The sequence below is a fragment of the Hemitrygon akajei genome, chromosome 5 (genome assembly GCF_048418815.1).
Source record: "Hemitrygon akajei chromosome 5, sHemAka1.3, whole genome shotgun sequence".
Taxonomy (NCBI): domain Eukaryota; kingdom Metazoa; phylum Chordata; class Chondrichthyes; order Myliobatiformes; family Dasyatidae; genus Hemitrygon; species Hemitrygon akajei.
The window spans coordinates 154,267,792-154,283,863 of NC_133128.1; the positions used below are offsets into that span (position 1 = coordinate 154,267,792).

Below are 16,072 nucleotides of genomic sequence, written 5' to 3' on the forward strand. Positions count from 1 at the left end.
GGGATTGAAGAGTTTGGGAGCTAGAAATATTCTGAAGAAACTTTGTATTAGGTTAAAGAATATCAAGAATCCTGGAATTACTGGGAAATCTCAGAAGCAGGAGATTTGTTAGCTATGAAATTGGTGAGTGGCCTAAATATGAAAGATAAGAATAGGATGATCTCAGTTGCAGTTTTCAAGTCAATTTTCATTTGTACTGGGGAGAAAAACACTGAACCATTATATTTTGAGGCAATTATTATAGGAGATGTTTTGGAACTGAGTTGGGTCATGGTACTAGATCTTGTGAGGCAGTCGCCTTTTTTTTCTGCCTTGGAATTTCTGGTTTTCAATTGGAAATGTTTGCATCTATTCAGGTGAATCCCTCAAGTCACACAAAAACAATTTTCAGTTACATAGCATCTTCAACAAAATTAAAGGTCTCAACGTATCTTGAAACAATTTTATCAGAAGATTGAGTGCAAGTTGCTTAAATATTAAAAATGGTGATCAACATAGGAGACAAAAATGGACAATTTCAGGGAGGAATGTTGCAAACTTGCAATCCAGGCAGTTGAAATCTTGGTTAGCAGTCTGTGACTTTTATGGTCAGTGATACATGGTGCTTCTGTGTTAATGGAAGACCTGATTTAAGAAAATCTGATTTTATGTAAATTCTCCCCAACTCTGCTCTCGGGTATAGTACTCAAATCTCTTCAACAGGAAATAATACCAAGAAGGCTCCCAGTAAAAGCCTGTGATTTCTTTTTTCCCAAACTGTCCTTCAGGTAAGGTCAAATGTTATGAACTCTGAGCCATCTGTCATTTGTGCACATTAAAAAAAATTGAACTGTTGATATTTTTGTCAGGCTGCATTCAAATAAACATTTGTCACAGCTCACTTGCTGGTAACAATTGCTATCACCTATACTGACCTTTCCCAGTCTAGGGCTGTCGAGCCTAAAGACTCCATGTTACAATTTTGGAGGAAGTTGTTTCTAATTTGGAGAAATTCAATTTGTAGATATTTCACAAAAATGAGGTCCTTGCACGACTAGGGGACTCTCAGCATATAGAGTAAAATCCAAAATTAGAGGTGCACATGGCTTAAGAGGTCATAGAAATAGGGCAGGGGTGGTTGAGGTACTAACAGACCAAGAACCAAGCCAGGTCAGTAAGCATAGGTTATGTGTAAATAGAACCTGCCTATGAGGATGTGGCCACCAGAGTTCAATGTGAAGTCTTAAGAGGATGTATGTGTGAACCTTGCTGGAAAATATTACGCCACTGGATGAGTAAGTTCTTGTTTCAGTGGATTCTGTAAGATTCTCAAAATTTGTATACTTGTCTAAAGACAGCTGTTTAAAACTTCTTTTCCACAGGTTTGCATAGTGCATTCATGAATTTTCTGTTGATGTCACTTATCCATATATTAAAATCGCTAAAATTTGTTGTACTGTTGTACAACAAGAAGAAATAATAGAACCCTGAATGTAGTGCACTCAGGTAAAACCTTAATCAGTGCTTCTATTTATTATCAGGGCACTAGATCAAGTTATTTGTCATTTTTATTCTACAGGAGCTCGAGTTAATGCTAAGGATAACATGTGGCTAACTCCATTGCATCGTGCCATTGCTTCACAAAAAGATGTAAGTTTTACAACTTGACATTTGTAGGACTGTTCTTTGGTACATATTTTGTAGGGAGATTTGGAGAAGCATAAGTAAATAATTAAATTATAGAACGTTGATTATTTAGTATCTACAAACTTTGTTACTAAATATTCATTTTAAATAGTATTTATTTATTTTGCTCTACTTTTGATGGTAAAAATTGAGGCTGTTTTCCTTTACAGTCATGTGTCTCACAGCACTGAGTGATTATTTTGGTTAAAATTAAAATTGTGCTACTCATATGATTTCAGTTGTGAATTCAAAGCTCAGTCATGATCAGTTATGGATTATATAGTTTTATTTTGAGAAGGGCAATCAATCACGATCACAAAGATTTACTGCCATTGTGCAGTTACAAATTAATTAAACAGATTAATTTAGTAAAACCACAATGAAGAACTAATGTTACAGTCAGAAGTAAATACATTGACTTAACCAGCTCTAACATATTTTGTATTTCCCATTATATTCATATTACCTGTTCTGACACAAATGATCTTCAGATATCTCCAAATCTAGTGATATGCCCAATTTCTTTTATTCTGCCATTTATAATTGTATGAACCAAAACAAAATAGCTTCATTCACTGTTAAAAATTGTGCTTTGATGAATATTGTATTGCAAAAAAATATGGGAATGAGGATCTAGGTAGAAGACCATGGTAAGTCTTCTACCTAGATGAAGACTTAACTCTGCATTTTATGCTCCCTTCAATAACTTGAGGAAGAATATAACAGAGTTAAGTTTTCCTCGCTACACTGATTTTTTTTTGTTCATTCTCACATAGTAAAAATGCAAAAAATTTTGATAACAGTTCAATGGAAAAAACGCTTTTAGTGATGGTACCATATGGTTTAAACTGCAAAGAATGAAAGTTGTGACAGGCTTTGTAATGCCTGAAACATCACTGAAAATTGCAGTTTTAGCTTTATCCTTTCTCTGTGCACACTGATCTTAGGGCAATGAGTTTTATTTTTCAGAGTGTAGTCTTCTCATTACAAAAGTTTGTTTAATACTTAGCAATTGAGGCTACAATGGATTTATCAACCAATCATGTAAAATGCTTTAATAGCTGTTAGTTTTCAAAATTCAATGTTGAATATTAATTTATTGAAATCACATTCTAATTTGGATGTGGATCACAAATAGCCATTTATGTAATGGATTTAAATTAACCTTTAAATCCAGTTTCTCCCAAAGGCATTTTTAATCCCTTGCAAGTTTCCATTCTATGGAAGTCATCTAATGAGAGGTAACCATAGGCTCATAGAGTTGTGCAGCACAGAAACAGGTAATTCGCCCCAATCTGTTCATTCCCACCAAGATGCAAATCTATGTTAATTTCATTTGTCTGTATTTGACCTTTTTCTAAACCTTTTCTACCCAGGGACTTGTCCAAATAACTTTTAAATGTTGCAGTAATATTTGTTTCTACCACCTGCTCTAGCGGCTTGTTCCAAAAGTCTACTGCACTATGTGGAAAAACTCAGATCCCCTTTAAGTCTCTTTGCGTAAACCTACTTTTTCTAAATTCTTTTAGATTTCCTTAGCATAGTAAAAGGACTGTGACTATATACCTTATCCATGCTCTTCATGTTTTTTATAATGCTCTACAAAGTCATCTTTCAGTCTTCTTCACTCCAGGAAAAGTAGTCCCAGCCTATCCAAATTCTTCTTATAACTTAAGCCTTATAGTCTCCTTACAGTCTAGTCAGAATTCCTGTGAATCTTTCCTGCATACTCTTGAGCTTGATCACATCCTTAGACTCTTCCATTATATATAAAGAAAAACTTCCACTCTACCTGGGCCTTTCATTTTTTGACAAGTTTCATTGAAACTCCAGCCCCTCCTTCTTCTAAATTCTAGTGAGTACAGGCCTAGAGACATTAAATGCTCCCCATACATGAGCCCTTTCATTCCTGGGATTATTCTTGTTGACCTCCTCTGAACCCTCTCCAATGCCAGCATATCCTTTCTTAGATAAGTTCAAATAACTTATTATGGAAGTACAAACCCCATTTCCAGAAAAGTTGGGATATTTTCCAAAATGCAATAAAAACAAAAATCTGTGATATGTTAATTCACGTGAACCCTTATTTAACTGACAAAAGTACAAAGAAAAGATTTTCAATAGTTTTACTGACCAACTTAATTGTATTTTGTAAATATACACAAATTTAGAATTTGATGGCTGCAACACACTCAACAAAAGTTGGGACAGAGTTAAAATAAGATTGAAAAGTGCACAGAATATTCAAGTAACACTGGTTTGGAAGACTCCACATTAAGCAGGCTAATTGGTAGCAGGTGAGGTATCATGACTGGGTATAAAAGTAGCGTCCATCAAAGGCTCAGTCTTTGCAAGCAAGGATGGGTCGTGGCTCACCCCTTTGTGCCAAAATTCGTGAGAGAATTGTTAGTCAGTTCAAAAGGAACATTTCTCAATTCAAGATTTCAGAGAATTTAGGTCTTTCAACATCTACAGTACATAATATTGTGAAAAGATTCAGAGACATCTCAGTGCGTAAAGGGCAAGGTCGGAAACCACTGTTGAATGCACGTGATCTTCCAGCCCTCAGGCGGCACTGCCTAAGAAACCGTCATGCTACTGTGACAATTATAGCCACCTGGGCTCGGGAGTACTTCGGAAAATTATTGTCACTTAACACAGTCCGTCGCTGCATCCAGAAATGCAACTTGAAACTGTATTACACAAGGAGGAAGCCATGCATCAACTCAATGCAGAAACGCCGGTGAGTTCTCTGGGCCCAAGCTCATCTCAGATGGACCGAAAGACTGTGGAACCATGTGCTGTGGTCAGATGAGTCCACATTTCAGCTAGTTTTCGGAAAAAACAGGCATCGAGTTCTCCGTGCCAAAGATGTAAATGACCATCCTGATTGTTATCAGCGAAAGGTGCAAAAGCCAGCATCTGTGATGGTATGGGGGTGCATCAGTGCCCATGGCATGGGTGAGTTGCATGTATGTGAAGGTACCATTGACTCTGAGGCCTATATTAGGATTTTAGAGAGACGTATGTTGCCATCAAGGCGACATCTCTTCCCGGGACATCCATGCTCATTTCAGCAGGACAATGCCAGACCACATTCTGTACGGGCTACAACAGCGTGGCTTTGTAGACACAGAGTGCGTGTGCTTGACTGGCCTGCTGCCAGTCCAGATCTATCTCCTATTGAAAATGTATGGCGCACCATGAAGAGGAGAATCAGACAACGGAGACCACGGACTGTTGAGCAGCTGAAGTCTTATATCAAGCAAGAATGGACAAAATTTCCAATTGCAAATCTACTACAATTAGTATCCTCAGTTCCAAAACGATTAAAAAGTGTTATTAAGAGGAAAGGTGACACAACACAATGGTAAACATGCCTCTGCCCCAACTTTTGTTGAGTGTGTTGCAGCCATCAAATTCTGAATTTGTGTATATTTACAAAATACAATTAAGTTGGTCAGTAAAACTATTGAAAATCTTTTTGTACTTTTGTCAGTTAAATAAAGGTTCACGTGAATTAACATATCACAGATTTTTGTTTTTATTGCATTTTGGAAAATATCCCAACTTTTCTGGAAATGGGGTTTGTACATGTATGTCACTTTATACAACCCTAAGATTCATTTTCTTGCAGGCATACTCAATAAATCTATAGAATAATAATCATAACAAGATCAATGAAAGCCCTCCCAACTTGGGTGTTCAACCAGTGTGCAAAAGACAACAAGGAGTGTAAATACAAAGTAATAAATTTTAATACATAAATATCAAGAGCATGAGATGAAAAGTACTTGAAAGTGAGTCCATAGATTTTGGGAACGTTTCAATTATGGGGCAAGTGAAGTTGAGTGATGTTATCCCCTTTGATTCAAGAGCCTGATTATTGAGGGGTAATAGCTGTTCCTGATCCTGATATTGTGAGGAAGCTCCTGTACCTTCTTCCAGATGACAGCAGTGAGAAGAGAGCATGACCTTGGTGGTGGGGGATCCCTGATGATGGATGCTGCTTTCCTGCAACAACACTTCTTGTAGATGTGTTAAAAGGTGGAGATGGCTGTATGGTGGGCTGGGCTGTATCCACTACTTCTTGTAGGATTTTCCATTCAAAGGCAACAGTGTTTTCATGCCAAGCTGTGATTCAACCAGTCAATATGCTCACCACTATACATCAGTAGAACTTTGTCAAAGTTTTAGATGTCATGCAGAATCTCCACAAACTCCTAAGCAAGTAGAGGCACTGCTGTGCTTTCTTTGTAATTGCTGATGTGTGCTGAGCCCAGGCCAGGTCCCCTGAAATGATAACACTGAGGAATTTAAAGTTGCTGACCCTCTCTACCTCTGATCCTCCGATGAGGACTGGCTCTGGTTTCTTTCTCTTGAATCAATAATCAGCTCCTTAGTCTTGCTGACATTGAGTAAGAGGTTGTTGTTGTGGCATCACTCAGCCAGATTCTAAATCTTCCTCCTACATGGTGATTCGTAGTGTCTTTGATTTTGCCTATGACAGTGGTATCATCAGCAAACTTAAATATGACATTGGAACTGTGCTGAGTTATAACTGTAAAGCGAGCAGAGTAGGGGGCGAAGCACATAGCCTAGTGGTGTACCTGTGTTGATGGATATTGTGGAGGAGATGTTGCCAATCCAAACTGACTGGGATCTGCAAGTGAGGAAATCAAAAGATCCAATTGCACAAGGAGGTATTGAGGCTAAGGTTTTGAAGGTTATTGATTAGTTTTCTGGGGATGAGGGCATTGAATGCTGAGCTTTAGTTGATAGGGAGCATCCTGGTCCAGATGTTCCACAGTTGAGTGAAGAGCTAATGAGATGGCACCTGCTGTGGACGTTTTGCTCTGGTAGGCAAATTTGAGTGGATCCAAGTCACTCTCCAGGCTGTATTTGATATGTTTCATCATCAAACTCTTCATCACTGTTTGTAAATGCTACTGGATGATAGTCATTGATGCAATTTGCTGTATTCTTAGGCACCGGTATAACTAAAGTCTGTTTGAAGCAGATGGGTACCTCAGACTGCCAAAGCATGAAGTTAAAGATCTCAGTGAACTGTCCAGCCAGTTGATCAGCATGGGTCTTTAGTACTTGGCTAGGTGCCCCGCCTGGGCTGGATGCTTTTTATGGGTTCATCCTCCTGAAGGCTGGTTGCATGTCGGCCTCAGAGACTGAAATCACAGTATCATCTGGGGCTGTTTGAGTTTGTGATGCCTCCATGTTTTTTACTGTAAAAATGAGCTCAGTATGCATTGAACTCATCTGGAAGTGAAGCCCTGTTGTTTCTTTATGTATGGTGCTTGATTTCACTTTATAAGAGATGATAGCATTCAAACCCTGCTGCAACTGTTGAGCATCCTTTGTTGATTCAAGTTTAGTCCGGAATTGCTACTTAGCCCATCAGATATCTTTCCAGAGATCATATCTGCATTTTTTGTAACTTTCTTGGTCACCGGACTTGAATACCTCTGCAGATTGCAGATCTCATAGTTTATCTAGGGCTTCTGGTTGGGGTAGACTCTGTAGAAGTTTGTAGGGACAGACTCATCTACAAACATTTTAATAAAGTTTGTAACAGCCCTGGTGTATTCATTCAGATCCACAGTTAAGTCCTTGAACATGACCCAGTCCACTAACTTGAAGAAATCCACTAGCTGTCCTCTGCCTTCTGAAACCATCTCTTCGTTGTCTAATAAGGGACACAAAACTGCTCACAATATTCCAAATACAGTCTGATGAATTCCTTATAAAGCATCCACATTATATCCTTGCTTTAGTATTCTAGTCCTCTTGAAATGAATGCTACAGCCTCAGAATACCAGGACATCCTTTTAGAACAGAGATATGGAGAAATTGCTTTAGCCAGAAGGTGTAGTATCTGTAAATTCACTTGCACAGAAAGCTGTGGAGGCCAAGGAATTGGGTATATTTAAGGTGGAGGTTGATAGCTTCTTGATTAGTAAGGACATCAAAGGTTATGGGGAGAAGACAGGAGAATTGGGTTGAGATTTGATGGACTGAATGGCCTAATTCTGCTGCTATGTCTTATGGCCCTTCTTATAGCATGGTGACCAGATCCAACCTTGTATAATTGCAACATGACATCCCAACTCCTGTATACTTAACGCTTCAGCCGAGGAAGACATGCAGACCTTAGATCTGTCTAGCTGTGTCACCACTTTCAGGGAACTGTCTCCTGGTATCTCAAGGTTTCACTGTTAAGTAACACTTCTCAGGGCTCTGCTAGTCAGTGTTTGTCTTGGCCTGGCTTAACTTCCCAAATTACATCACTTCACGAATTGCATCATGTAACAGTTTTCAAAATTAAATTCTATCTGTTTTACCTTGCCTACTGTCCTTGTTGATCGAGATTCTGTTATAACAGACAACTTTCTTCACTATCCAGCAACACACCACTTCTGGTCTCATTTGAAAATTTATAATCATGACAGCGGTCATCTGAATTTCATTACATTAAATGTATTCAGTAATTTGATTAAGGCACCACTGTTTAAGCCACACTAGGTTGTAAACACGTAGTTAATCAAAACATTTTACTTTGAACAGAGTGTACTGGAACTGTTGTATGAAACAATGATGAAGTGAAATCTGGGAGTGTGACGAAGAGCAAAATATAATGGATTCTGGAATTTGTTTGAGTAAGATCAAAGTGGTTCTGGAATACCAAAGTTTAAGTGTCTAACATTCTGAAAATAATTAAGTTACTTGTTTAAGTTAATTCTAATCAATTAAAAGCATTCAACTACAGCAAAATCACTTTTAAAAAATGACTTTTCCTTTTCTCCTAATCTGCAATTGGAATGAAATCAGTGGGGTTTCAATTTCTGTATTGAGTCTGATTAGCTCAGGTTCTGAGGGGGATTCCCAGGTATAACAGGGAATTGCAGTGGACCCTACTGTTGAACTCAATGAGAAATCTAGCGACTATTTTGATTTTTCCAAATATGATTATTCTCTTGGCACGTGCACACACATTGAGATTTGGTTGTTTATGTTGGAACTGCCAGTCACAGCCAATAGCATTGGGACATCATAGCGGAGGAAGATATTGCTGAAGCAGTGAAATTCTGTAGATAGGTGGCATAAGCCATCGGAGATGAACCAATATTTGTCTTGTAAGCCGAGCACCAAATAGCATTCTGTTTCCTTGCTTTGCTTGAATTAAATTTTGATTAAAAGTGAACAGCTGGAAGATTTTTTGTAAAAGGAAAATTAGTGACCCTAGTAATTATTTTTTACAACAGAAATTATACAGATCAATAGATGAGAAAGAACAAAATAGAGATTAAATGTAGGATTAGTCTTAATGGGTGTTGATTGTTGGCAGGATTGCAAGCAGGATAAAGGGCCTGTTTCCATGTGGTATATTTGTATGACCCTGCGAGATACAATGTCATGTTTTAGTCACCTTTGTACATCAGAAATTCTAATTTCTTTTTCAGGAAGCAGTTCGTGTTTTGATCAAACATTCTGCTGATGTCAATGCCCGTGACAAAAATTGGCAGACACCCTTGCATGTGGCTGCTGCCAAAAAGGCAATTAAATGTGCAGAAGCAATCATTCCATTGCTCAGCAGTGTCAATGTATCTGATAGAGGAGGTAGGACGGCTTTGCATCATGCTGCTCTCAATGGACATGTAGAGGTATGTTAAATGTGTTTGTGTGTGTGTGTGTGTGTAGGTAAAATGGAGGCTTGTGACAGGAATTCAAATGCTTGCTGTCTAACTGATTTTCAAGCCAGTTCTATCTAAAATCCTGTCTTCAAAGACCTGAAAAGTAGACAGTTTAGTTTCCTCTATAGATGCTACCTGATTTGCTGAGTTTGTCCAGTGTTTTGTGTGTGTTGGTCTCCAACTCATTTATAATCTTCAATCCTGAAAGTAAATGGAATATCTGATTTGCTTAATGTTGTAAAACATTGCAAGGTATTTCAGAAGACTTAAGCAAACAAAAGTTAGTACTTAATTACTGTTGTAGATTTAAAGGAAAACAGAGTATAATCCTAAAAGACAAAGGCTCCACTTTAAAGTTAAGAAATTTTACCAGCGGACAGTATTCATCTAAAAGTAAATTTTGGCATATATGCAAATTGGAAATCCAGTGGACTGGAGGAGTCGTTTTATAAAATGATCTTTAATGGTAATAAAAGGCAGAATAAAAAGAGTACACATTTTCTTCAAAGAGCATGTGTGGTGTGAGTAGCAGAGTATTTTAAAAATGAGGTACCAAGTCCTTAAAAGAAGATGCTGTAGGGACTAATGGATCACAAGTAATTGACTTGTTAATTTATCTTTTTCACGGAGAGAAAAAGGGGTAAGATACATGGTATTCCACTTTTAAAACTGGAATGTGGAACCTGGTAGATTAGGAAGAGTAATGGAGAAAATAATGGATTTCAAGAGAGGTCCTGGAAATTCACTTGAGAAGTTACATCTTTGTCAATGGAGCTGTATTCCTTAGAGCATAGGATAATGAGGGGTGATCTCAAAGAAGTTATAAAACCAAGAGGAGTATGGATAAGGTGAACAGTTGTATTATTTTCTGTAGAGTTGAAGAGTCCAAAATGAGAGAAGATGAGAAGGGATAGATTTAAAAGAGACCTTAAAGGTAACTTCCTTATACAGAAGGTAGTGAGTACCTGGAATGAACTGCCTGAGGAAGTCATCGAGATGGATACAAATGCAATATTTTAGAGGCACTGAGATATAGGTACATGGAGGGGAAGGGCTTGGAGAATTATGGGCTGAATGTGGGTAACTGGGACTAGTGGGGAGGATACTGTAGTTGGGATGGACCTGTTAGGCAGAAGGGCCTCTTTCCATGCTGTATTACTCTATGACGTGTGTTGTCTTGGCTTCATATTTTGAGGTTTATTTTCAATGCCATTCCCTTTGGCATCTTATTTCAAAATGAATTTTTAACTTTTGGTAATTTCCATACTATACTTACCAAATTTGTTTGCAGTGGCATTTATAGCACCTTTCATATATCATGCTGGTTAAGTTTCCCAAAGAGTTCTTTTCAGCATAATGTTTTGTCTTGACATGTTATATCATCTGACTTTAGAAAATTATTTTCAGGAGATCAAGCTCATGGTGATATTCAGAATTCTACAATACAATGGTTTTTCTTTATAATTTTTTCCCCCTTCCCTTATTTCCCAAGATGGTAAATCTTCTATTAGCAAAAGGAGCCAATATTAATGCTTTTGATAAGAAGGACAGAAGGGCCTTGCATTGGGCTGCTTTTAAAGGTAAGGAATGTTTTTCTCTGAATTATGCCTTTGAATGATTAGACTGTTTACATTATGCACTTAATGCATCATTTAATTGTGGATCAAAGATGACCTTTTGTGTAAGATAGTTATGCTCTCCATATCTATTTTTGCCCATTTTCTTTGGGGGTGGATCTTTCTGTATTCTGATTATTTGATCACTGTGATGAAATGGGTGAAAGAGAAGGTCAGAATTAGACCATAAGACAGAGGAGCAGGATTAGGCCATTCAGCCCATCGAGTCCAGTCCATTTTATCATGGCTGATCCCGGATCCCACTCAATGCCATACACCTGTCCTCTCACCATATCCCTTGATGCCCCGACCAATCGGGAATCTATCAACTTCCGTTTTAAATATACCCACAGACTTGGCCTCCACTGCAGTTTGTAGCAGAGCAGTTTGTAGCAGAGCATTCCACAGATTCACCTCTCTTTGGCTAAAAAAAATTCCTCCGTACTTCTGTTCTGAAAGGTTGTCCCTCAAAGGCTGTGCCCTCTAGTTCTAGATACCACCATCAGAGGAAACATCCTCTCCACATCCACCTTATCTAGTTCTTTCAACATTCGGTAAGTTTCAATAAGATCCCCACATATTCTTTTAAATTCCACTGAGTACAGTTCCAAAGCTATATTAACCCCTTCATTCACGGAATCATCTTCGTGAACCTCCTCTGGACTCTGCAATGACAATACATCCTTTCTGAGATGTGGGGCCCAAAACTGTTGATAATACTCCAAGTACGGTCTGACTAATGTCTTAAAATGCTTCAGCATTTTCTGCTTTTTTAAATATTCTATTTCCTTTCAAATAAATGCTAACATTGTATTTACCACCCTTACCACAGACTCAACCTCCTGGGAGTCTTGCACAAGGACTTCTACGTCCCTTTGTGCCTCTGATGTTTAAATTTCCTCCCCATTTAGATAATAGACTGCACTATAGTTCCTTTTACCAAAATTCATTATCATACATTTCCCAGCACTGTATTCCATCTGCTCAGTCTTCCAAATTGTCTTAAGTCCTGCTGCAATCGCATTGCTTCCTCAGCACTCGCTACCCTTCCACCTATCTTTGTATCATCCACAAAATTTGCCACAAATTCATCAATTCCATTTAAATCGTTGACAATGTGAAAAATAATGATCCCAATACTGGCCCCTGAGGAACACCACTAGTCACTGGTAGCCAGCCAGACAAGGCCCCCTTTATTCCCACTTGCAGCATCCTGCTTGTCAACCATTCCTCTATCCTTGCCAGTATATTTCCTATAATACCATAGGAATTTATCTTTTTAAGCAGCCTCGAGTGAGGCACCTTATCGAATGCCTTCTGAAAATCTAAGTAAATGGTATCCATTGACTCTCCTTTGTCCACTCTGCTTGTTACTTTCTTGAAGAATTCTAATTTATTTGTCAGGCAAGATTTCCCTTTACAAAAGCCATGCTGTTTGACTGACTTTATCGTTCGTCTCCAAGTACCCAGAAGCACTTTCCCAACCACTGAGGTTAGGCTAGCTGGCCTATAATTTCTTCTCTTTTGTCTTCCTCCCTTCTTAAAGAGTGGAGTGACATTTGCAATTTTCAGTCCTTTGGTACCATGCTGGAATCAAGTGATTCTTGAAAGATCATGGTCAATGCATTCATTATCTCTTCAGCAACCTGTCTCAGGACCCTGAGATGTAGTCCATTTGGTCCAGGTGATTGACCTTTCAGTTTGCCTAGCACCTTTTCCTTTGTAATAGCAATGGCACTCACAAAATAGCATAATTTTCCAGTGTTCTTGTATCAACTCTCACCTCCCTTTTATTCTTAAAATAACTGAAAAAAACTTCTAGTATCCTGCTTTATGTCATTGGCTAGAATGCCCTCATATTTCATCTTTTCCCTTCTTATAGCTTCCCATTCATCCAACTTCCTTGTCAGCCGCAGTTGCCTTGCCTTGCTATTTGAGAACAACTACTTCTTTGGGAAATATCTATCCTTGTGAACTATTCTCAGAAACTTCAGCCACTTCTGTTCTGCTGTTATCCCTGCCAGTATCCCCCTCCATTCTGCCCAGCAAGCTCCTCTCTCATGCCTCTGTAATTCCCTTTATTCCATTGTGATATTGATACATGTGACTTGTGCTTCTCCCACTGAAATTGCAGCATGAATTCAATCATGTTATGATCACTGCCTCCTAAAGGTTCCTTTACATTAAGCTGAATAATAAAAGCTGGGTTATTACACAACACCCAATCTAAGATGGCCTTTCTCCAAGTAGGCTTGGGCACAAACTGCTCTAAAAAGCCATCTCATAGACATTCAACAAATCCAACCTGATTTTCCCAATCTCCTTGCATATTGAAGTCCCCCATTACAATTGTGTCATTACCCTTATTACATGCCCTTGACCAGCTCCCTTTGCAATCTCAACCACATATCTTGGCTACGACTTTGAGGTCTATATATGATTTCCATAATGGTTTTTTACCCTTGCAATTTCTTAACTCCACCCAGATTCTACATTCTCTGACCTTATGTCTTTCTAAAGATGTAAATCTATCTCTTGCCAATAGAGCCACACCATCGCCTATGCCTTCCTGCCAGTCCTTTCAGTACAAATTATACACTTTGATGTTAAATTCCCAACTATGACCTTCTTTCAACCACAGCTCAGTGATGCCCACAATGTCATACTGACCAGACACTAATTATGCCACGAGTTCATCTACCTTATTCCAAATGCTACGTGTATTTAAATACAGCACCTTCAGTCCTACATTCTTCGCCATTGTGAATTTTGCCTCTGTGGTACAACTTAACTCTTTGTTCTGTCTGCAGTTGTACCCAATCATTGGCTGTCCTCCTTTACATTCATGTTACACATTACAATATCTACTTGTAAACCTGCTGGCTCACTATCATACTGATTCCTATCCCTCTGCCATATTACTTTAAACTACTCCCAACAGCTCTAGTAAACCTGCACACAAGGATATTTGTCTCTCGGATTCAAGTGCAACCTATCCCTTTTGTCCCAGATGAAGTCCCAATGATCCAGAAATCTGAATCCCTGCCCCCTGCCCCAATTTTTCAGCCACATATTTATCCATCACCTCATTCTATTCCTATCTTCACTGTCATTGGCATAGGCAACAATCCCGAGATTACTACCCTTGAGATATTGCTTCTCAGCTTCCTATCTAACTCCCTGTATTCTGTTTTCAGGACGATCTCCCCTTTTCTACCTATGTTGTTGGTACCAATATGTATCACGGCTTCTGGCTGCTCACCCCCCCCCCCCCCACTTTCAGGATATTGTGGACGGGTTCAGAAGCATCATGAACCCTGTCACCTGGGAGGCAAACTACCATTTGTGTTTCCTTTTCGCATCTACAGAATTGTCTATCTGTTCCCCTAATTATAGAGTCCTCTATTACTGCTGCCATCCTCTTCAGTTTCCTGCCCTTCTGAGCCACAAGGCCAGACTCGGTGCCAAAGGCACAGCCACTGTTGCTTCCCCCAGGTAGGTTGTCTCACCCCCCCCCCCCCCCCCCAACAGTACTTAACATGGAGTACTTATCGTTAAGGGATATGGTCACAGGGGTGCACTCCACTATCTGATGTTCTCCCTTCCGTCTTCTGACAGTCACCTATTTATCTGTCTCCTGTAGTCTTGGGGTGACTACTTCTTTGTAGTTCCTCTCGATCACCTCTTCATTTTCTCTAACAAGCCGAAGGTCATTGAGTTGCAGCTCTAGTTTTTAATGCTGTCTCTAAGGAGCTGCATGTCCATGCACCTGGCGTAGATGTGGCCATCGGGGAGGATGGTAGTCTCCCAGAAATCCCATATCTGACAACTAGAAGGGAGCACTGGCTCTGCAGAAATTGCGTCTATTCTCTAGAGTTAATTCAGAAAAAAGAAATTAGGAATGAATTTGCCTACTTACCTTTCTCACTGAAGCCTTGTTGAACCAAAGCCTTACTACTCTGACTCAGACTACTATGACGATGACAGCGCACACGATGATTGCTCAGCTAGAGGGTACCTTTCTTGTATAGGGACTGGGTTTTTAAAGCTCTTTGCTGGACTTGCGCAGGAGCACTTCTCCTACGTCTGTGCAGCTCTCCTAATCAACGACTGCCATTAAAGAAAAACTTACTGCTTTTTAAAGCTCTTCACCAGACTTGCATGGGAATGCTTCTCATGCGTCTGTGCAGTACTCCAATCAGTGACTCTCTCTGAAAAAATTTGCTGCTTTTTAAAACTCTTCATGGGAACACTTCCGCGTCTGTGCAGTAGTCCAGTCAAAGGCATAAAAAAGATATTCTTCGTATCTACTGTGTTTTCCAGGAAAAATTTAGTAATAAAAGAAATATGAATCAAATCCATATTTCAAATAATAACTATCCATTTAATATGACATTTTGAAAAAAATCATTATGACATTAAATTTTAGTGTAAAACCTTTATTTGTACCAAAATAAAACAAACTATTGAAGGAGCTCATTTATTTGATCAATGCCTGTGGAAGCATGGGGATAGTCAACATTTTGAGTTTAGACCCTGCACAAGTCCGGAAATTACATTGATCATGATTGAAGCAGTCTAGAAGAAGGCATGGCAGTGGCTTTACTTCATTAGGAGTTGGAGCAGACTTGGTATGTCACCAAAGACCCTTGCAAATTTCTACAGATGTATGGTGGAGAACATTCTGACTACTTTGCTTCACTGTCTGGTGTGGAGGCTCCAATGTGCAGGATGAAATGAGGCTGTAGAGGGTTGTAGACTCAGCCCACTCCTTCACAGGCGGAACCCACCCCATTATTGAGGACGTCTTCAAGAAGCGGTGCTTCAAAAAGGCAACATCCATCATTAAGAACCCTCTGTATTCCTTGCCCTCAGGGGCATGCCGTCTTCTGTTTATGACCATCAGGGAAGAGGTGCACAGGCCTGAAGACCTACACCCAATATTTTAGGCACAACTTCTACTTCTTTGTTATCAGATTTCTGAACAATCCATGAACATGATCTCATTATTCCTCTTCTGCATTATTTATTTTGTTTTTTTATGTCTTACACTATACTGCTGCCTCAGACCATCAAATTTTACAG

At 39.1% G+C, this 16,072-nt stretch overlaps 1 protein-coding gene across 7 annotated transcripts in view; it reads left to right on the forward strand.

Annotated features, from left to right (window-relative positions):
* Positions 1 to 16,072, forward strand: part of LOC140728345 (serine/threonine-protein phosphatase 6 regulatory ankyrin repeat subunit C-like) — a 165,237-nt gene that overhangs the window by 57,123 nt on the left and 92,042 nt on the right. For all 7 annotated transcript variants that reach the window (XM_073046935.1, XM_073046939.1, XM_073046941.1 and 4 more), the window contains exons 4-6: positions 1,559 to 1,629; positions 9,141 to 9,341; positions 10,864 to 10,951. In XM_073046935.1, the coding sequence (XP_072903036.1) occupies positions 1,559 to 1,629; positions 9,141 to 9,341; positions 10,864 to 10,951 (360 nt within the window). The remainder of the gene's footprint in view (positions 1 to 1,558; positions 1,630 to 9,140; positions 9,342 to 10,863; positions 10,952 to 16,072) is intronic.